Raw genomic sequence first — 23,067 nt, forward strand, 5'->3', positions numbered from 1 at the left:
TATGAAGATCTCAAGGGGTTAACAATCTTCGTAAAAGCTGTTTCTGATAGCTTGAGGGGTGCAGATTTGAAAATGGGTAGATTATATAGGGGGTTTTGATGCTAAATATGTAAAATTTCATTCAAAACTGTATTTATCCCCAAAATAGTCAATTCTGAAAATCCGGAAAAGCGATATTCTATTTGCAAGCCGCGTGACATCAAAATAAATTATCCAGATATTTCAGAAATTATGAAAATGTAAAGTAGACAAATGGGAAATGTTATTCAGCAACTTATTTAGGTGGTAAATCTATCTGCCTGAAAACGCAATGACTTAGAATTTCGAAAATGGCAAATTTTTCAAAAAATTTATCATATTTTCTTTTTTTTTTGTAAATAAACGCAAAACTTATCAGCCAAAATTTACCACTAAAATGAAGTACAACATGTGGGGAAAAAACAATCTCAGAATCGCTTTGATAAGTAACAGTGTTCAAAAGTTATAACCATATAAAGAGACGCAGGTCAGAATCCAAAAAATCGGGCTGAGCCTTAAGCTACAAAATGGCTGCGTCCTTAAGGGGTTAAAATGAATTCATAAACAAAAAATACACTAAAGTAAAGAGATGATTCCAGACTTTTATATGGTGCAAATAGCACAACATTCAAAATGTATCGTAAATATAATGAGAATAGGGCTCAATATATATTACAGTATTACACCAGTTACCATCTCTTATAATTTTATACAAAGTCAATTATAGTGTACTAATTACTAGAAGTCCTATCAAAACTTTGATCATCTAAAATGTTGTAAAATAACATTACCCATATTTTGATGTGTGCTTCCTGACTCCCCAAACGTAGTTAATTTGCCTTGTACTGATCTAAAAAGAGGAAAAATTATGCAGGCCATACCCAAACATTGTTGGTCATATTCAGTTTCAGGGGACTCCTAAAAGCTAGACAAAGAGGCTTTTCCATGGAGACTTAATACATCATAAATAGTTTAGAAATGAGTATCCCACAACTAGGAAATGGGGGCTGCTGACTTCCATCCAGCAGTGGAGCTGAACAGAGAGTATGCTGCATCTGCATGGCCAATCTCCATTCAACTTTAGCTTCAATTGAATACTCTGGACTTTTTAACCTTGCTCCCGTAGAGTTGAATGGGGAATGGATGTGCACGGATTCCACAGTCTCTGTTCAGCCTGGACCACTGTTCCCAAGATAGAAGCAGATCCCAGAAGCAGAACCTGCATCTATCATCTCTTTATGACCTATACTGTGCATATATCCTGAGTGTTGAATGCATGAAAGGTACTCTATTCACACCAGTAGAAAAAGGTTTGTATTGGCAACATAATCACCTTGTTTGGTGGAGAAGAATATGGTCACCCCCCTATGCCGTGTGATCATAGAGGTGGTGAAGATCAAATCAAAGCATATCGATATCTGTATGTAATATTTTTTTGGAAAGGGGAAACTGCCTTGATGTTAGTTATTACATTTTAACAGATTTTTGAATCATAAAAACAATGCTGCTTCCTGAAAGTAGTGTCACACATTCTGTTGGGCTTTATTGCACCAGCTTTGGTGCTTTTTTATGGAAAAAAAAATTGTAATGTTTTAAAAATGGGGTCAACATATTGGGGCAGATTTATCAAGTGTCTGAAAGTCAGAATATTTCCATTTGCCCATGGCAACCAATCACAGCTCATCTTTCATTTTACCAGTGCTCATGAATATTTTAAAGGGGAGCTGTGATTGGTTGCCATGGGCAACTGGAAATATTCTGTCTTTCAGACACTTGATAAATCTGCTCCATTGTCTCATTTAAGTTCATAATTAAAACTATTCAATTAATAAATATTTTTTACATTATGTGGAAAAATTCCTACTTTTGAAAGTTGATTGCCTGGAGAAAATCTATTACCTATCAACTTTCATTAAAAAGTTTTATGTTATTAATGGACAGCTTTATTTTTCACCGATCGAGCCACTTCTAAAAAATTCAAAGAAATAAAACCACATCTTAGCGGTGTTACTGAAACATAGTGTATTGTTTGATATTTTACGCTTGTTGGATTTGTCACAGTATTTATGAGGTTTGCAGGTTCTGTAGGAATCCAAACTGCACCACTAAGGGCCAGGGAGACAGAAGGATGTCAAAAGGTTTTTTAGAAAACGTGAAGTTTAGCATTTCCTAAACCTCTATGGGCTCATCCGGTTTATACGCCAATGTGGATAAAGAAACTTCTGACAGAAACGATTCACTAGACCATCAATCACTGCAAAGTAGCAGATTTCATTTGTAAGTAAAATCCTTATGTGAGGGTCAGAGTGGCAACACAGAAAAGGGTGACATGGCTGCCTGATGGAAAGCTTCAAAAACGAACAAGAAGCTTTATTTTATTGTGTCGACTGAAATGATGTTGCCTGGACAAAGCCCATAGAAACCAAAGTCGTCCCTGTGCTGAGGATTTGCAGCTAGGAATTAGCCATCTGAAACAGTACACTATACTTGATTAATGTGACTTTGCCGCAGCCTCATCCCGAAGGTTCCAGCTTTGAAATGCTATGTGATCTTTATATTCGTGCTTTGTGAACCCATCTTGCATGGTTCATGAATAAAGTTGATCAAAATATAATCTCCTGATGTAAAAAATGTGCCAAGCTCCTGAACCGGCATAGAAATTACACATTGTCTATTTCTCTTGCCATCCAAGCTGGGTCCCTGGCTGCAATGATATATTACAAGAACGTTGTTGCATTATTTTGTTCTTCTTGTAAGGTATAAAATAGAGGTTTTAAGTTCTCTTAGAATTCAATTACTTTATGTGAATCTTTTATTCCACAATCAAAATAACACAATTGAAAAAGCTTTGCATATAGTAACATTGGTATCAAGGAAGTTTACAAAAATAAAGTAGCAAATTTTTATATTTTAAAATTCAGCTAAAAAGTTTTTTTGGTGCTCATTTGTATAAATGTTTGTTCCTTTTTTTCTATATAAATGTATATATATGCCCCCTATGGACAGAATATGGCACCATTTGCCTGGGAGCACAGTTTATTACTATACGGCAGAGGTGGCACCCAGAACTTTTTCTGTGGGCACCCAGGTTATTGCTCCACCAAACAGTCTCAAAGGCTCCTCTTGCAGTCCAAGGCTGCCCAGGATGTTCGGCGCCCAACAATTTTTTTGAACCACACAGCCTGGCTCGCACAGTCTATCAGAGGAGTGAGAATGGGTGGACGGGGTTGGATTATTTTTGGAGCTGATAATCCAGGCCATGCCATTTTTACTTTCAATAAATTTTTATTGAAAATGATTTAGCTTTTTTTAACAGACATAAATGTAGTTAAGGGTATAGTGCAGAGTGAAATAGGCAATCCACATACAATCAATAGAAGTACATGCATATTACACACAGTTGCTTTTTGTGCGAGAACCAGGTAAGAACCAGGTATCAATTTCTATCTTGCAGTGGATATATTAAGAAGTACACTGAGACTGATGCATACTCCAAAAGAAAAAACGATCCAGCTTCAGGTTCAATGTGCTTAATAAAAACTATTGTATTTTATTTTCTATTTCCAATAATGTCCATAGAACATCCAAAAGGGAGAAAATTGTACAAAGGTCTGCAGGCAAAGTCTACGCGTTTCAATAAAATATCTTAGTCATGGCTAATGGAAAATAAAATACAATTGTTTTTATTATACACATTGAACCTGAACCTGGATCATTATTTCTTTTGGAGTATGCATGCTTCTGATCCCTGCTCGGTACAATCACCATCTCAATCCACTGTGTCCAGGTGTTTCTATTTTTGTATATTCACTGAGACTGATTGTCCTCTAGTTTGTAATAGAGGAATTCAAGAGTCTCTCTGGGACCTCTATCGGGAGTTACATGCAAGCATAGGAAGTCAGAGAGAGATGGCAGAGGCAGTGTACAGTCAGGGGGCATAGCAATAGTACTTGAACTAACAGGGGTATATGGTGAATGGGTGCGGGTGGGGGAGTAGTGTCCTAAATCTCATGGGAATGAGGGGGAAGAAGCAAAGGAGGGGGGAGCAATAGAGAATCAATCAGATCAGGCCTTGCCATTCTTCTTGTTCTTGAGCCCCTAGCAAGATGCTACACTGATAATCTTAATTTTTCCTCCTGTATTGGTGACGTCAGGATGCCAATACAGTTGAAAGTTTTGGCAGAGTAGGGAGCAAAACCTATCTGTCTTAATTGGACTTTACGATAAATGAGTAGGTTTTGGTTGTACTTGGGCTTTATTTGGGGAAAAGTGTGATAGTTGCCTCTGTTGACAATATTTAGCACTAAAGATTCCCTGTGTGGACATAAAAGAGCACTATATGTTGGTATATTGGACATGTGACAAGTTTAATTGTTGTATAAGTATCAGATAATGCAAAGAATGTTACATTCTGGTTAAATGAGGCAAGGTATAATATGAGAATCTATTGGACTTGTGGAACTGAACAATATAATTTGGTTGGTACTTGTACTGTGTGCACTTGGACTTATCTCGGCAGAGGTTTTTATCTATGTGGCTCTTGGCACCATGTACAAACATCAACATCAGCTATATTGCCGTGATCACAATATTTGGTGAAGGTACAATATCCATAATGTATCCTTCTGTGATTTTCCACTTGTTCCGCCATTCCCACAGATACGTATATGGCTCGTGCTTTGATACTTTACCATTGTGGTGTGTACTAGAAAAATTATCTATAGTTTTGCAAGTATGTAAAATAGGAAAATATGTATTGCATTTGTAAGAAAATGGCATCTTTAAGAACATTTGTCAAGGCTTTATTGACAAATTCAGTTCAATATAACAACATACAACATAAAATGTATTATAATAAAATAATGATGACATACATAGAAAATTCCTGAGGAAAAAGGTGGCTCAATTATGGACCCCTTGATGAAGCCAACGTGCGAAACACAAGTCCTGGAGGTGGGCTCCTGTTTCATTCCTTGATCTGTTTTTCCCAGATTGGGTTAGGGTTATTAACCCTGTAATATTATTTGTGGTTGTGGGTTGTTATGATAGTAGGTGTAAGGAATATCTTCCCTTCTAGTATGTAGGCTATAGATATGCTGCTCCATAGGTAAGTCAACGTTTTCCTCAGAAATTTCCTATGTATACCAAAATTATTTTATTATAATTCATTTTATGAGTATGTTTTTTTATAATCATATTATTATATAATTAATCAGGAAAGTTGCATATTAAAATGATCTGTTTTTGATTCTCAGTGTATTATATTTAAAAACAAACTGGAATATTTATATGTATTTTCATAACCTGTAGACTGTAGGTGTTTTCATTATCAAACCCTCAAAATTAAACCCCACCATGGGACTGTCAGGAGGTAATGCCCATATTTTAATGGGGCTTTCAAGTTTTCATGCCTAAAAAGCCACGGAAATCTTTCGAGAGGGACTATTTGTAAAACTGCACTTCTTAATTTTTGTGAACTCCCAATACTTTCAGGAATCATTGACAACAAGCCCTGCACAGAGGACTATTTCACCTGGTAAAATGGACCCCATTATAGTTTAAGGGGTATTTTCAGCACTGGTTTATTTCATACAATGGAGGTTTTCATTTTAATCATTGGTTTTTTTTCTCTAAGCATTTGATGTGAACTTGCAGAGCTTACAGAACATGTATGCATTTTGCTGATCTATATGAACAAAACTGTAGGTAACTCGAGTGAGGGGATTTTGGGAATGATTCTGAAGCAAAAAAGGACCACCTTATATTATATTGGGGTACTGCTATAACTTTTATCCATAGTTGTCTTTTTACATCTTATATATGCAGTCATTTTTTCCAAAATAATATTGTTTTTAACCTTTCTGCCCAGTGATGTGAGACAATCGAAACACTGAGTGTGATATATTGAGTTGTTTTACTAGAGTTGGCAAGACCATGTTACAGAGCCGTCAATCTCTACAACCTTCTAAAACTTCCATTCCCTGCATCCTGGCATCATATTAGACAACTTCTCTCAGCCACAACTTCGTTAGGCAAAGTGCTGATTGACAGGCTCTTAGTTTGATTGCTTTCCTATTGCTAAACCACAGTTTGCTCCCTCAGCTTCCTGACTCATCACACATTTCAGATTTCACTGGATATCCTTTCCATCTCTTCTGGCAGCTTTCAGTTTTAGCTGCACTTCGAAATGTTTATAAAAAATACAGTATTTCCACTTACAGAAATATTACAAAAACTCAAACCTAGAAGTGTGTGGTGACGATCACCAATGCGTTATGGGAGGATATTCTATGTTACAAACCCTGGTATCATTGGGTGAAAAGATTTTTAGTGTGAAAATGGTAAAATCATGCAACACCAAAATCCTTTTTATGGCTATGCTTATATGTTTTATTTATAAAATACAAAACTACATAATAGAGAAAAAATCACTAAAAATACATATATAAATATTCCCTGTAGTTCTATACAATTCTATGGCAGGGCCCATAGAATATATGAAATCAGTACATATAATGCAAAATCTGTATATATAATACATACTCAGTAAAACACAGAGGTATTAAACAATCGCATTATGATCAAAGTCGCCTTCATGTATTCAATAATGAAAATAAAAGTAAAAGTCACTTGCATATGCATATAAGTATTAGCAGCAAAAATCGATCCCAATATGTTTTTACAATAAGAGTCAATCCCAATATGCTTTTTCAGTAAGAGTCAATCCCAATGAGCTAGTAAAAAGTACAAGTATAATAGACCCCAAAGAAAATTATGTTCATATGATACCACTCTCTGTAGTTATATGTAGATCTTTTAAAGCCACTATTATTTTCATAGCCAGCACTGCGATATGGGTGAATTCTCTACATGTAGAAAAGGTTCCTATATATGAAAGAGGATCTTTTAGTATGAGAGCAGAGGGAGGAAGCTGTCAGGGGAAATTCACTTAAAGATGACCTGTCAGGTGAATTTTAGACCCTAAACTAACTGCAGGTTTAGGTCCCAGATCGACCGGTATGAGGGCTGTAGGTGGAGAAAATGTAAAATAACTTTTTTATACATACCTAGATGTATGTCTGATGAGGCTCAGCAGACTCACATCTGAAGATCTCCTCTTGTGATGTGGAAAGTGAAGCCAGAATAAAATACCCAGGCTTCATTGCACATCCTCTTTACCTACAGGGCTTGTGTAATGAACTTCACACATGTACTACATCGGCTTCACTAAGCGGAGGTAGGAGGTGAGTATTAAGGTTTTTTGTTTTTTATATACTCGCTTAAAATATCATACCGGGCTATTTGGGATACTAAAACATTGGTCCATATGGACCTTAGTGTGCCAAATTGCCCCGACAAGTTCCCTTTAAAGAATTAAGATTGCTGAAATATTTTCATGTTTTTCCTAAAATGAGGAAAAATTGGTTTCAGCCTCACGGGGTTGATAATAATAATCTTTATTTACATATCGCCATAAAATTCCCCAGCGCTTTACAAATCATACAGGACATATACAAATTTAATATTACATTTGTATATTTGTTCAAATGGAACAATAGGAGTGAAGGTCCTGCTCACAAGAGCCCACAATCTATAAGGATGGGGGGTGACACAATAAGTAAAAAGCTTGTATAATGGTCCAGCCATTCTTTATAAGGGAACAGTATAAAACAACTTAATAAATAAAAATCTTGCTGCTTGAACCAGCCATCAGCCGCCATCATATATAAATATCCAAGGTTAAAGTGACTGCAGAGAAGTCTGGACCTTGGTATGCATCCAGTGTTTTTTGTATAACCGACAGGAGGAGGACATAGGATGGATTAGTAAAGCGAGGGTGATAGGCCTAAAAAGATGGGTTTTAAGAGTATGTCTGAAACTTTGGAGGTTGGGTATTAGTCTGATAGTCCGGGTAACGTCATTTTTGTCTTCCTATAAAGCCACATTGTAGGATAATAGACTGCGCTGGGTAGGTGTATGTATTTTTTCAGCATTACTATATTATTATGTTACCATAAAGATTTAAGCTGGGGCTTTAACCATCTTCTTCTAGTAGTGTCTTCAAATAGGATTATTCAAGTTCTGTGCATATGGACCATATGCTAGCAATACACCACCACTTTATGAGATTTGCACAGTCTTTTAATGAATAAAGCAAAATGTCTTGTTTTTGTATATAACTAAAGCTTTGAATCAATGTCCTTGAAAGCAATAACATCTTGCTGACAATGGAGCTATCCTCTAAACATTACCCCGCATGACAGAAAAGACCTAAATTAAAATAGGCATAAAGCTAGACCCAAGAGTAATATAACATGGTCTACAAGTGGAGAGAATAGACATCAGTGCAGCTCTTAGACACTTAGGATGAATGCTGTGACTATTATATTCAGTCCTGGCATCAATGCAGACTCTGCAATAAAAAGACTGCATGGTTTGGCCAACTATGGTGAGGTTTCAAGGTTCTTGCTGTGTTTGTACCTTTAACCCATCTGTTTTTGAGTGACATCCTATAAGGCCCCAGCATTATTTCCAGCGCACTCTACAAAAGCCCTTTATAGTGAATTGATGAATTTCCGACGTGTGTTAGAACACAGATGTTGTACATAGTATGCTTTTACATTTTATGTTGTTATGGCCCTTTAACTCATTTGCCATTTGCTGTTTATGTTCTTGTAGAGCGACTATTCAAGTGACACAGAAAGCGAAGACAACTTCTTAATGATGCCACCAAGAGACCATCTTGGCCTCAGTGTATTTTCCATGCTGTGCTGCTTCTGGCCTTTGGGAATTGCTGCCTTTTATTTGTCACATGAGGTAAGTCTGAGGCTGATGACAATCATTAACACATACCTGTCAAATAGTCGGAGTAATGAATCTGTGTATTGTATGTATCTCCCAGAGATCCTTCTTTCCTCCTCTGTTGGATTAGCATTATGTGGTTTTTTTTACAGCGGGGCAGCTTTCTCAGGGATGAATTATTCATGCATAAAACATTACGTCTATGATTGTAAGCCAATATGTTGGCCTATGAAGGTTCCCCGTGTTTTTTTTTTGAGCAAAATGTAATAGGCTTGTTATTCATTTGCATTATTATCTGCATTTTCCTCATTTGTAATGGCGTTCTTTGGGATATTATTCATATTTTCTTGTGTCTTCTGAAAAGCTGTAGAACGATTGCATTGAATAAATCGCTGTAAAGGATTCAACTAATGTGGTCAATACTTGCAAGACAGAAAGTAATTATCTATAACATATAAATATGAATCGAGATACTGTTTAAATGACCAGCAGGACAATATGTGGCAAAAAACACAAAGCAGTTTTCCAGGAATGTTGAAAACCCTTCTAGGGTCTACGGCAGAGGGGGACTAAAATAAAACAACTCTCACCCAGCTCTGGTTCCTTTGTCATGCTGGCCTTTTGGTCACAGGACCTGCTTTGTCCAATGAGTGGCCAAAGAAAGCCATCTTAGGTCACAAGTGACATCCTGTGGTCTTAAGAAGATCACTGATTGGTTAATAGATATCTTCTGGCCAATTTATAAACGACAAAGTTTAAAACACAAACTCAACATGGAAAGCAGTAACCGCAGCAGGGTAAGTGCACTTTGTTTCTTTTTGTCCCACCCTTCCCCAAAGATTCCTGGAAAACCCCCTCCAACATTCTTGAAGTAATATCCATAATTTATGCAGTAATTGCAGATTTCACAGAAACCTTCCCCAAGAAATCACTATTCATTGCCTTAAAAATTGAACTCATCCCCCAAGAGCTCAATATGGTTAAGTTCTAACAATTGTGCAGCCAAGTGCCATTCCACATAAAGGTGATTTCCAGTGATAACATATTTTTGTCCTATAAATGTAACTGAGACTCTAGTAACTATAGAATACACTGTCCACTGATCATGTGTGTCATTGTATCCTCCTGCTCTCCCTCCAGTAGTAGTTACCACTACAGTCCATGCTTATCAGAAGTGGCTGAACTCATGAAACTCTGACCTTAGTACCAACCAGATCAGGACATTTGAAAGGGGAGTGAGGACACTTAAATGAGCTTATCTAGCCTCCTTCTTTTCACGCCATCATCTAAGTATCCATGTGGATTTATGTTTATGGATCCTGTGCAGAGCTGTGATTGTTACTGGTAGGTAAAGTTTGGAAGTCAGGCTTAATCTCTTACACGTGTGTTTGGCTTTCCATGTAATGGATGGACAGAACAACATTTAATTGACTTAAAAAGGAGGATAGCTTTTTTTTTTAAATGACATGGGAGGGGAGTGGTATCCAATATAAGCTGGTGACCACAGGAGCATGGATTTCTCATGGGTGGTCGGGAAGTAAGAGCTTTCCTCATGGAGACTTATTAAGAGCACCTTGCGTTGCAGGCATGTGGAGACTTACAGCCTTTGACACTCCACTGGGGGATTTTGGGAATACGCAAATACATTTTCCAGAAACAAAGAAAATGCAAAAATCCTTGTTTTCATAGGTGGTTGGGTGGTCATTATTTACCTTTTTTCCTGGTGGTCATTTGACCTTCAGATACTGCAAGTTTCTAGAGTCATAGGTACATTTTAAGGTAAAAAAAGTTATTTTGACTGGATAACCCCTTTAAGCTATAATGCAGTTCCCGTTTTTAAGATAACCTGTTGTGTGATAACATTCACGTTCAAGTGGTTAATAGTTACAAAAAATTATTGGCAGGGTTCTTCTACTTCCCATGTGTTACTTAGCCACCAGCTATTCTTACAACTTACCTCACACACTGATGTAGTCTGAGACACTCCCCCTCGCTCTTGAATGGACCAGCCAATAACAGGAGGTTGTCGAAGATTGATGACAAGTCTAAAGGCCTTTTACACAAATGAAAAGAGAACTGGAAATCTGATAAACCCTGTCTGAATAGTATAATGGCCAATAGCTATGCATCAACAATGTATTGTATATTGTGAAGTGTAACATTAAACCTTGACAATGGGGAATGGCATGACACTGTATAAAATAATAGAAATACAGCAAAAACCTGAATGATGCATTACATTGGGTTCTGTGTATATCGCTCACCTTATCATCCGCACAAAAGCTTCATACCATTATATTTCTTTTGCTATGCTAGAAAGAAGGCATCAGACATTCCTCAAGTATCTTTACATTTATTCTGCTTCTTACATTATTTTTTCTTGATCCAAACAACTCAATGTCACCCATTGCCTATGGTATATTTCCTATGTTAACTTTTCTGCTGTTGGCTTATTCTTTGCAAATCTATGTGTAAGCCTGGGGTTCTCTGTTCACCAGGTGAGATGGGTATTAATATGGTTCGCCATCTCACACCCTGTAAGGCATTTGTCTCTCATATAGGTAAATTCTGATTAACTTACTATGTTATACAGTGGTGCATCTGCTTCAGTTTGGATCTTGGTTGTTTCTACATTGTCTTCTTCTCAGTAGATAATATTGGATCTTTGGTTACTGGATGTATTGACACTAAAAAATTTTTTTGTATACAAAATGAGTGATTTTAATGGGCTTGTACATCCACACTTTCCCACTAGATGCAGGATAGAACAGTTTATGAGGCAACCAGGTGAAACCCCAAAAGTATTCTCGCATAAACCCTATTCTAAAGAGTGGGATCTGTCTATAGTACTCACTAGGAGTCATATAGTTGCCTCTGCAACCTTCCTGCTAATTGTTCCATCACGTGCTTATCGTAATTGTAGCAACATTGTGAGAATATGCTACATCTGCACAGAACTATTACAGAATGACAGTGGACTACTACCTACAAAACTAGCTGTAAATGTAAGGAAAACAATCCTGTAAGTAAAATTCTTTGTGTTAAATGTTTTTGTTACAAATGTCTCAAAAATGTCGCTCAAATGTCTCAAGTCACTTCTTTTCATTTTCTAAGTTTTCCTTAAGTATGGTTTCGAATGGAGGATCTTGCGCCAAATAATGGCACAAATTTTAGACAATTTGAAAAGATAAATGTCATTTGCGAATTTTAGCACATCGGAATAGACGATAAATGTGTTTAAATGATGAAAAACAAAAAACAGGAAGAAAAATAAAGAGAAAGGACCTCCTTGGACTCTCAAATACAAACTAATGTATCAAAGGAAAGTGATAAGAACAATGTAACCAGAGCACTTAAGATGGTAGTAAAATAAAAAACAGGCTCCTAATAATGGAGAAAGGTGAGCTTGAGGTAGCAGCTTGAAACTGGTACATTCTGAAAATCTTTATGGTACAGAATTTACCATGTAAGAATAAAACTGGCCTTGAAATCTTGACCAGGAAACAACCGGTTTTTGTTGATCCATCCCAATTCTGTTAATCGATGACTAGCCTTACTGTAACAGTCCTTTGAAAACAAGTAATCTAATGGTCTACACATCTGTGGTTTTCTATTGTACCCAAGCGATTACTCATAATAACTATGCAATCCAACTATGCATAGGTATTTCTGCATCTTTGTAGTACTAAGCCTAACCAACTACAAGGATGTATATGGAATCCATAAAAGAGCAGAGTGTGTGGAAAAGTAAGTTATTATTGGCCCCTGTTGGAATCTTAGTACCATGGATCCAGATCATCTGGAGATCATGTATTTCCCTCTACATGAGTTTTCTTTATCTCCTATTCTAGTTTCTATTCCCATGAATAGAAATTGAATTGGGACTACAGTATGTGCTGCCCTACGCATGAGCAGCATGAAGAAGCGTCAGCAGGCCTTACTATAAACAACTATATTTTAGTGCCCCGGGTTTGCTAAAAATGTGTAAATACCGTAAATACATAATGTTCTCTTAAATACAGAAAAGGTATGTCTCAAGAGCTCATGTAGTGCCCTATGCAAGATTAGATAAAATCAGGAATGAAGAGAACGGTCATATGAATGACTCCTAGTCTCATTGTTTAACAAATTTCTCCCTGCAACAAAAGGTCAGGGATGCAGAAAATATATGATAGCCTTATGTTATATACAGTAACTGGGCAGATTTCTAAATGCTGAATTACGATAAAGCGATTGTCAATTCCCTTAATAGAACTTTCCATCATTTTAAAATAATAATAATAATAACCTTTATTTATATAGCGCCATCAAATTCTGCAGCACTTGACATTTAATATTTTATTTATAATTTTCCTTTACAGTACTGAATTTCAATTGCACAGTGCAAAGCATTTTGTGAATTCTGCTTTTTTAGTATTAAAAAATGAATGTTTTATGCCACGAGGGATTGCATCGATACATTGATCTGCATGTCATTTATTTCTTCTTAGAATGAAGCATTTTGCATAAAACACTAACACTTACAACATATCAATAGTGGAAGCTATAAAACTCAAGTGGGGGGAATTAATAATACGCTGCTGCCAGTGTATGGCCACCCCTCTTTCACCGACGAACTCTGGGGGGGGGGGAGGAGAGCTATTTCAGGTCCTGCCTGGCATAGAATTGAGCAATAACTTGTCTCCACACAGACCTGAATGGCCACAGGCTATAACTTGTGCACAGAGCTTACACCAGCTTCACTCCTCCACAATGACTTGGAATGGATGTGGCATTAAGGAGGAAATAATTGCAATTCCTGGTGGTACAAAAACCTAATAAATGGCCCCCAGTACCAGTTGCTGGTAGGGAACAACTTGTTGACTTTTTTGTTGAATTTGCTTAGAATTACCAGCCTGTGAAGCTGCAGCAATGAGGGGCTCTGGAAACACCCACCAGAGCCTCTCAGACTCATTAGCAAAATAAGTTGTATTTTAGAAGGAAGGAGGACGTGTATAACAAATATAAGAAGATTATCACAGTCACAGTGACTGGATCTATGAGTAAGTGTAAGCATTCTATGAGCAACCATGAGTAAGTTTATCATGGCTGATTTACTTATATACAAATTCAACTTAAGAACAAACTTATGGAACCTATCGTGTACGTAACCTGGGGACTGCCTGTATAGACAAACTGATTAGATAAATAATGCCCAAAAGTGGAGACAATCTAAGGAATATAACAAAATATGGCAAAACCAGAAGAGGATTAGTAACATGGTGCAATCCACACAGGCATTATAATATTAAGTGATGCCATAGATGACTGAAAGAGGGAGGGTAAACACGGTGGGTTGGGAAATTAATTTATTAATTGAAACTAATTGTTTCTATTATGAGTAAAGTTTTTTTTCCATTTCCTCCTTTTTACCATTTAAATGTTCATATTATAAAAATAAAGAAAATAAAAAACCCTCTATATTAACTTGTTTAGTTTGTATACAGAGGCTCAGTAGGGACATGACATGAACAGCACATGCCTGATACACTCTGCAGCATATATATTCCCCTTGTGTAATTGCCATGCACATGCCACGTTGGTTGGTTGAAGAGCTCAATTTGTCTCTAACCAAATCCGTGTTATTCTAGGGTGTAGACTTTTGATCCTTTATGAGCCATTACAGGCGGTCCCCTACTTAAGAACACTCGACTTACATACGACCCCTAGTTACAAACGGACCTCTGGATATTGGTCATTTATTGTACTTTAGTCCTAGGCTACAATCATCAGCTGTAACAGTTATCAAATGTGTCTGTAATGAAGCTTTATTGTTAATCCTGATTCTTATGACAACCCAACATTTTTAAAATCCAATTGTCACAGAGACCAAAAAAGTTCTGGCTGGGATTACAATGATAAAATATACAGTTCCGACTTACATACAAACTCAACTTAAGAACAAACCTACAGACCCTATCTTGTATGTAACCCGGGGACTGCCTGTATAAGACTGTCTACAAAGTTTAGCTTCATACCTGTCCCTGAACAGCCTCTAAATCTTGCATGGTTCAGCATCTTACATAATGGATATGGGCCATGATTGGCTAACATATACAATTTGTAGCTCCTCCAATCAACCTCTACTGTATATGCAGAGTGGTTGGTGACCATGTTACGTGTTCAAAATAGAGTGTTATAGGCAAAGAGTAAAGTTCACTTATTTACAAGTGGTCATTAAATAAATTAAAAATAAAATAAAATGGAGAATAAGTCCTAAAGCCAATCTCCGCGTTCATTAATTGCATTAGTCTGGTGGCCATGGCCATTGGAGCCAGTTTGCCGCAATTGGGGCAGATAGTTTATGGCTGCCATATATGGTTATGGGAATGAGGCTTTGTTCAGTTTGACTAAAAATGGGGCATAATGTTGGTCACATTGTTAGGTATGTTGGCATTAATATGGTATTTGACATAAACAGAGAGAAGAGCCCCTCAAAAAGGTAAAAAAAAAGTTTTATAATTGGATTTTATTACAGAGAATAGAGAGGCTCCATGTAGCATGTTCTCCAAATCCATGCTCAACAATTTGCTGAATTACATTATTGCTGCCAATAACCACAACTCCTCTGCCACACAAACTAGGGTATGGAGTAGTCGCATGACATATTGAAGAATGTAGTACAGTCAATCAATAAAGCAACTTTATTAGAAATCAGATACTACAAGCAGGAAAAGATGAATGTTAGGCTGCATCCTCACCAACGTATGTCCGCCGGGCCGTAGCCGGTCAGGCATACATTCGGTGCCATGGAAAGGAGGAAGGGTGACCCCTCTCCATAGAAATGCAAAGTGTACAGGCCGCAACATGGGGAAGAAAGGACATGTCCTATCTTTTCCCTGTACGGAGTGGTATGGTGCAGCACATGTGCAGGACCGAATTGCTCTGTGCGGCCATTGTCGTCTGTAGGGGACGTATGTACGGTCGCAAGTTTGCAGCCATACATACGTCCCCCATACGGTCGTGTGCATGCAGCCTTATACAAAACAAATCTAAGAATATTTACTGTTTTTGGTGGTAATTTTGTTCATACATTTACCATACTTTAACTTTGTATATATTCATTTGTGCCTCCATGTAGAAGTGAATTTGTCATTTCAGACTATGGTGTCCTATTGAAGTAGTTGCTCAAATGTATCATTATTTTTATCAATATTTAAAATATCCGGTAGTATGAATAGCATAAGAATGCAACATGTGGATTTTATGCTCTTTATTAAAAAAAAAAGATTCGGGAGATGATGAAGGCTTAGTAAAAGCTTATGAATGAATTTCAATAAAGGAATTTTTTTTGTGTCTGTAGCCATTTCAAACAAATGTATTATATTAAAGGACGTATCAGTGTTTGACAGAGCGGAGCTGCATTTTATTCTGACATTTGCTGGCACAGAATGCAATGCATTAAGAGGGAAAAAATCATTAATGCTCCAAAAACCTCAATACAAGCAAAAGCAGAACGAGTGACAAGAATAAGAAGATGCGCATGTCATGTATGTGTGGATGGGAATGCACGTGTAGAATTGAATTAGAGACATTTAAATGCACTCCAGATACTTTCTCCTTGTTATAATAATCTCATTTGCTTTGTATAGCTGGAGAATTTTGATGTGAATATGACAATAGAGATTTACATAAGAGGCTGCAGCTGCAGATGTGTTTTTCTTACAATATTGAAGGGTATCTACAACTTTCCAATAATTTGGCTGCACAAGTATTCTTTAGACTAAAAAGCAGATTTATAAAAAATATCCTTGATTTTTTTAAACTTTGCCTTTTCTGTTTTATGTCTAAAGCTCTTATACTAATATTTGCCTCTCCATGGCTAAAATTTACAAATCTTGTATAGTCTGATTTTTCAATAGTCTGATATTTAGGTAGATGACATTGAGGTCTACTGTACTGCACCACACTTATATTCTACTTTTCTGCCACTGTGTCATCCACATGAAGCAAGTCCCAGTCTTTGAGAGGGACAGTGCAAAATGGAGAGCCCACTTATCCGGCCATTCCCCATGCTTGGTTATATGCAGGGCCAGTTTTAAACAAAGTGGGGCCCTGGGCAAAACTAAAAGTGGGGCCTTAAAATGATAGGAGATAGATACACAGGAGAGAGATGATAAGCATTTTCACCAAGGCATTCAACCAAAGAGTATTAAAAGAGCAATACATCCTCTACCCACAAAAGACCACATACATGGGAGCCCTTTAGGACAGGGGTCATGGGCAAATGCCCAGTTTGCCGTCCCATAATGCCGGCCCTGGATCTATGAGTAAGTGTCCCTGGTTTATCATGCTTGGTATTGATGGTAGATTTAATTTAACATATGGTAGGTAGATATGTGTATGTGTGTTTATCTAAGTTAAAATAATAATGTATTACCATATATACTCGAGTATAAACCTAGTTTTTCAGCACAAAAAGATGTGCTGAAAACCCAAACTCGGCTTATACTTGAGTAAAAAAAATATAGGTTTTACCAGGTTTTTGTGATAAAATTAGGGGCCTCGGCTTATACTTGGGTCGGCTTATACTTGAGTATATACGGGTAAATCTAATTTGCTTTATACTGTTAGATACATACAGGTTTCAGAAGACAAACAAGCAAAACTTTTAATAAAAAATAAGATAACAATAGTTTAAGACATCACTTGCAATCCAGCTATCACAACTATTTCTCGAAAACAGTTTGCCCATCTATAGAGCACTCATGCTTGAAAGGCAAACCTATGAAGTTCATCCTTATGAACACTTCAAGTCTCTTAAAGTAAAATTTACTACCACATCTCATGTAGAAAAAGCCTTTAAAAAATCATTGAACAAGTAAATTTAAAGCTTGGTGTATTTTTAACTTCTCACATTTTTTCTCAAGTTAACCTTTGCTACATTTGTACCCCAAAATGCTCAGTAGAGGTGCATTAGAAAAGAGCAGAATTGCTATAGCCATTGGCAACTAGCGGTAAACAATGTAAGTACCCCTTAGTCCAGTAAAGCGACCAATATATATATAATATTACATCTATATGAATATTATTGGATATTTATTTCCAGATGTACAATTTAACATTTTATATGTTAATTCTAGTACAGTTTATCTGATCACTTTTAGTTATCTCATTACTCTTACAACATAACTAGCAGCTGTGCATATAAGTAATGTACTGTTGTCAAAAGTTCATCAGAGACATAAAAGAAAAGCTCAAAAACGAGTTTGGTAAATTCTCTTCACCTTGCCTTGACCTAACTATTGACTTGTTCACTGCATTTTTCTATTAAGAACCAATTTGTGGCTTAAAGCTGCAGGACTTCAAGTTCTTAGGTCTCGTTTTTGTCCAAACATAAATAAACTAAAATGAATTTTTACAGATTGCCACTTCAGTAAAAGCCTTGGGGAAGGTAACCTACAGCGTGTAAGTATATTACTCACAGCAATAAAGTGCACCATCCCAGTGGCAAGCCAAGGAGGTCTAGAGGAGATGATCAAGTCATGCTGCCTCAAATGAATAGAAGAAGCATTTGACACTGAGGAGAAAGATGCCTAATAATTCAGTCATCTTAGATGTTAGATGTTTAGCTGAAAAGGACAGCTACGGCAAATTCAGATAGAATGTATCCAGCTTACCATAAATCCCTAAAAATATAAATGTAAGAAAATATGTCACAGGTACTCCTGCGACCCACCTCCTGAGTCGCAGGCGCATCCGTACCCCTCTCCACTGCTTCTCTCCGTACCCCCTCTCCTATGTTCCCTCTTCCCTGTCAGATCTTTGAGCTTCCATGTCTGAGAGAAAGCTGTATTCCAAGCCCTTTTCAATTATCCTGATTTCTCGTTGTGATCTCGATTTCGTTCCTGACTTCGCTCGTGTGCTGCCTGTCCTGATGCCTGTTCTGACCTTCTTCTACATCCCCAACTCCAATCCTGGGCTGTCTGTCTCGACCTTCTGCCTGTCCTTGACCACGCTTTTGCCTTACGACTTTGTACTATGCCTTAGTCGCCACTGTGGACAAATCGCGCCAGTGGAGTGACCCGGTGGTGCCACCCCGAGCAAGTCCAACCCGCTTTGTGGCAAGCTCTGGTGAAAACTGGGTGTCACTACGACTCAGGTATCGGCTTACGTCATCCTCGGCGGTGGTCCAGTGGGTCCACTACCCCTGGTGCCTGACAGTAAGATCCGCCCATGGATCCTGCCAAGGTTCCACTTCCTGAACTGGCTGACCTTAGCATCATCGTGGTCCAGTAGTCCTAAGGGGTTGCCGAACAAGGCCAGCAGCTTGGACATTTTACTGCCTGCTTGCAGCAACTGTTGGTCGTGCAGCAGCAGCAACCGGTTCCTGCGGTACCTCCTGCCTCTACGGCTCCATCATCTTCGGCAGAACGCAGACTGCGACTATCCATGCCCCCTAAATATGACAGAGACCCCATATTTGTAGAGGGTTCATCAAACAATGCTCTCTGCACATCAAGCTGATGCCTACGCAGTTTGCCATGGAAAGGTCTAAGGTGGCATTCATGCTAAGTCTGCTCTCCGGGAAAGCCCTGGCATGGGCCACTCCCCCCTGGGAGAGGAAAAACCTGCTCAAGGCTAATATCTCCACGTTCCTTGCAGCATTGCGGTTCATATTTTAGGGACCAGTCTGGGCGTCACGTGCAGAAACTGCCCTACTGAATTTACGCTAAGGGGACTCATCTGGTGGTGACTGTTCAATTTCACACTTTAGCATCCAAGCTCTCGTGGAATGAAGCGGCTTTGGTTGCCACTTTTAAAAAAGAACTGTCTGGTAAAGTTAAAGACGCACTGGCTGCACGTGACCTGCTTTTTTCGCTGAGCAGTCTCACCACTCTGGCCACTCAGATTGACGTACGCTTTGCTGAGTATTCTGAGGAGCAGCGTCTGGAACAACTACAAGTCAGGACCCAACGTTTGCCCCACCTGGCTCCTGTTTTCCAAAGACCGTGCCTGCCACCTTCCATGTCTACTACATAGGAACCGATGCAGGTGGATAAAGCTCGTTCGACTCCCCAAGTGCGCTCCCGACGAAGACAGGAGAATCTTTGCCTCTATTGTGCCAGCCCAGAACACTTTCTTGAGTCTTGTCCAGACTGTCCTCAAGCGTCCGGCAAATGCTCGCACCTAGGGTTCTTGGGAGGAGGGTCCGTAGTTGAGAGCCAATCTTCTCCATGACTGAACTTGCCTTCTTGGATTCTGGTTCTTAAGGAAATTTCATGGATGCTGCCCTGGTCTCCCATTATCACCTTCCCGTTGTCCACTTAGAGAAGCTGCTGGCTATCTCCTGCATTAGTGGGCAGATCCTCTGTGATCCAGTCTCTTACCACACTGAGCTTCTGTCTCTGCAAGTTGAGGCTATGCACAAAGAGAGACTGTCATTTTATGTGCTTCCCCGATCTACGATCTGTCATTCTGTTGGGTCTCCTGTGGTTGCAGCAACAAGCTCCAGTGCTCGACTGGCAGACTGGGGAGATTCTTTGCTGGGTCCAGAGTACCAGTCTCGCTGTCTCTCGGTTCTTTGGCCATTGTCCACCATTTCAGCTTTGGGATCCTCCAAGCCTCTGGTGGGTCTTACCGCTGCTAATACGGACTTTGCTGACGTCTTCTCTGAGAAACAAGCACAGACGCAGCCACCACACCGTCTTTAAGACTATCCTATAGAGCTGCTGCTGGGCACCTCTCTGTCACGAGGTCGGGTATACCCATTGCCCGTACCTGAGACCACGGCTATGTCAGCCTATATCAAGCAGAATCTCCAGGGTTCATCCTTGGGTGGAATTTTCTTATAATTCTCTAGACTCTGAATCAACTGGTGCTGCTTCCTTCTTCGTTGTTTACGAATTACTTCCACGCCCACGTCTTCCTGCCCTTCCTTCTGATATTCCTGCTGTAGAAGAACTGTTGCAAGATCTTAAGTCCATCTGGGGGCAAACTCTCCATTCTCTACTTCGGGCATCCGCCTGCATCAAAACAGGACAGGAAACGTGGGCCTACATTAGTCTTTTCGCCTGAAGATATACACTCACCAGCCACTTTATTAGGTACACCTGTCCAACTGCTCGTTAACACTTAATTTCTAATCAGCCAATCACATGGCGGGAACTCAGTGCATTAAGGCATGTAGACATGGTCAAAACAATCTCCTGCAGTTCAAACCGAGCATCAGTATGGGGAAGAAAGGTGATTTGAGTGCCTTTGAACGTGGCATGGTTGTTGGTGCCAGAAGGGCTGGTCTGAGTATTTCAGAAACTGCTGATCTACTGGGATTTTCACGCACAACCATCTCTAGGGTTTACAGAGAATGGTCCGAAAAAGAAAAAACATCCAGTGAGTGGCAGTTCTGTGGGCGGAAATGCCTTGTTGATGCCAGAGGACAGAGGAGAATGGGCAAACTGGTTCGAGCTGATAGAAAGGCAACAGTGACTCAAATCTCCACCCGTTACAACCAAGGTAGGCAGAAGAGCATCTCTGAATGCACAGTACGTCGAACTTTGAGGCAGATGGGCTACAGCAGCAGAAGACCACACCAGTTGCCACTCCTTTCAGCTAAGAACAGGAAACTGAGGCTACAATTTGCACAAGCTCATCGAAATTGGACAGTAGAAGATTGGAAAAACGTTGCCTGTTCGGATGAGTCTCGATTTCTGCTGCGACATTCGGATGGTAGGGTCAGAATTTGGCGTCAACAACATGAAGGCATGGATCCATCCTGCCTTGTATCAACGGTTCAGGCTGGTGGTGTCATGGTGTGGGGAATATTTTCTTGGCACTCTTTGGGCCCCTTGGTACCAATTGAGCATCGTTGCAACGCCGCAGCCTACCTGAGTACTGTTGCTGACCATGTCCATCCCTTTATGACCACAATGTACCCAACATCTGATGGCTACTTTCAGCAGGATAATGCGCCATGTCATAAAGCTGGAATCATCTCAGACTGGTTTGTTGAACATGACAATGAGTTCACTGTACTCAAATGGCCTCCACAGTCACCAGATCTCAATCCAATAGAGCATCTTTGGGATGTGGTGGAACGGGAGATTCGCATCATGGATGTGCAGCCGACAAATCTGCGGCAACTGTGTGATGCCATCATGTCAATATGGAGCAAAATCTCTGAGGAATGCTTCCAGCACCTTGTTGAATCTATGCCATGAAGAATTGAGGCAGTTCTGAAGGCAAAAGGGGGTCCAACCCGTTACTAGCACGGTGTACCTAATAGTGGCCGATGAGTGTAGTCTGGCTGTCCTCCAGATATATCTGTTTGAAGATCCTCGGCTCCTCGGTCCTCGTTTTCTGGGCCCATTCCAGTCACTAAGGTGCATCAATCCTTTGGCATACAAACTTTGTTTGCCTCCCACCATGCGCATCCCAAACACCTTCCATGTCTCTCTCCTGAAATCGGTCATCTTGAATTGTTTCTCCATGCAAATGGCTCCTCCTGCTCTTGTGGCTAATTCCACCAATGTCTATGAAGTCAAAGAGGTCCTGGACATGAAGTCAGTTAAAGGGAGATGGTACTTTTTTGTTGACTGGTAGGGGTTCGGGTCATAGGAGAGATCCTGGGAGCCAGAGGATAACATCTTGGAACATGGCCTACTGCTAAATTTCCTCCAGTCCAAGAAGAGGGGGAGGCCTAAGAAGGAGGGTACTGTCACGGGTGATCCTGCGACCCACCTACTAGGTCGCAGAGGCACCCGTGCCCCTCTTCGCTGCCCCGTTCCCCCACTGTCTCACTTACGCGTGCGGCCATTCAGTGCTGACACCGGCAGTACGGCCCGCACATCCCCACCTCCTAGGTCATCTTAGGGCACGCGCGTCCCCACCTCCTAGGTCATCTTAGGGCGCACGCGTCCTCCCCTCCTAGGGCATGCGTGCACCGGCTTCCTGAGATTTTAAGGGCCAGTGATCTGATAAATTCCCAAACCCCTCTGTGTTCCCTGCCGGATCTTTGTGCTTCCATACAGAAAGCTGTATTCCAAGCCTTTTGCGATTATCCTGATTTCCCATTGTAACCTCGATTTCATTCCTAACTTTGCTCCTGTGCCGCCTGTCTTGAACTTCTGCCTGTACCCGACCACGCTTCTGCCTCACGACTTTGTGCTATGCCTTGGCTGCCACTGCAGACAAAGTTAAGTCCTGTGGAGCGACCTGGTGGTACCACACCACAGTAAGTCCAACCCGCTTTGCGGCGGGCACTGGTGA

General features: G+C 39.6%; 1 protein-coding gene across 4 annotated transcripts in view; it reads left to right on the forward strand.

Moving 5' to 3' along the window:
- Positions 1–23,067, forward strand: part of SYNDIG1 (synapse differentiation inducing 1) — a 173,759-nt gene that overhangs the window by 119,755 nt on the left and 30,937 nt on the right. For all 4 annotated transcript variants that reach the window (XM_072140676.1, XM_072140675.1, XM_072140673.1 and 1 more), the window contains exon 3: positions 8,698–8,835. In XM_072140676.1, coding sequence (XP_071996777.1) covers positions 8,698–8,835 — 138 coding nt within the window. The remainder of the gene's footprint in view (positions 1–8,697; positions 8,836–23,067) is intronic.

This window comes from Engystomops pustulosus, chromosome 3, assembly GCF_040894005.1.
Source record: "Engystomops pustulosus chromosome 3, aEngPut4.maternal, whole genome shotgun sequence".
NCBI classification, from domain to species: Eukaryota; Metazoa; Chordata; class Amphibia; order Anura; family Leptodactylidae; genus Engystomops; species Engystomops pustulosus.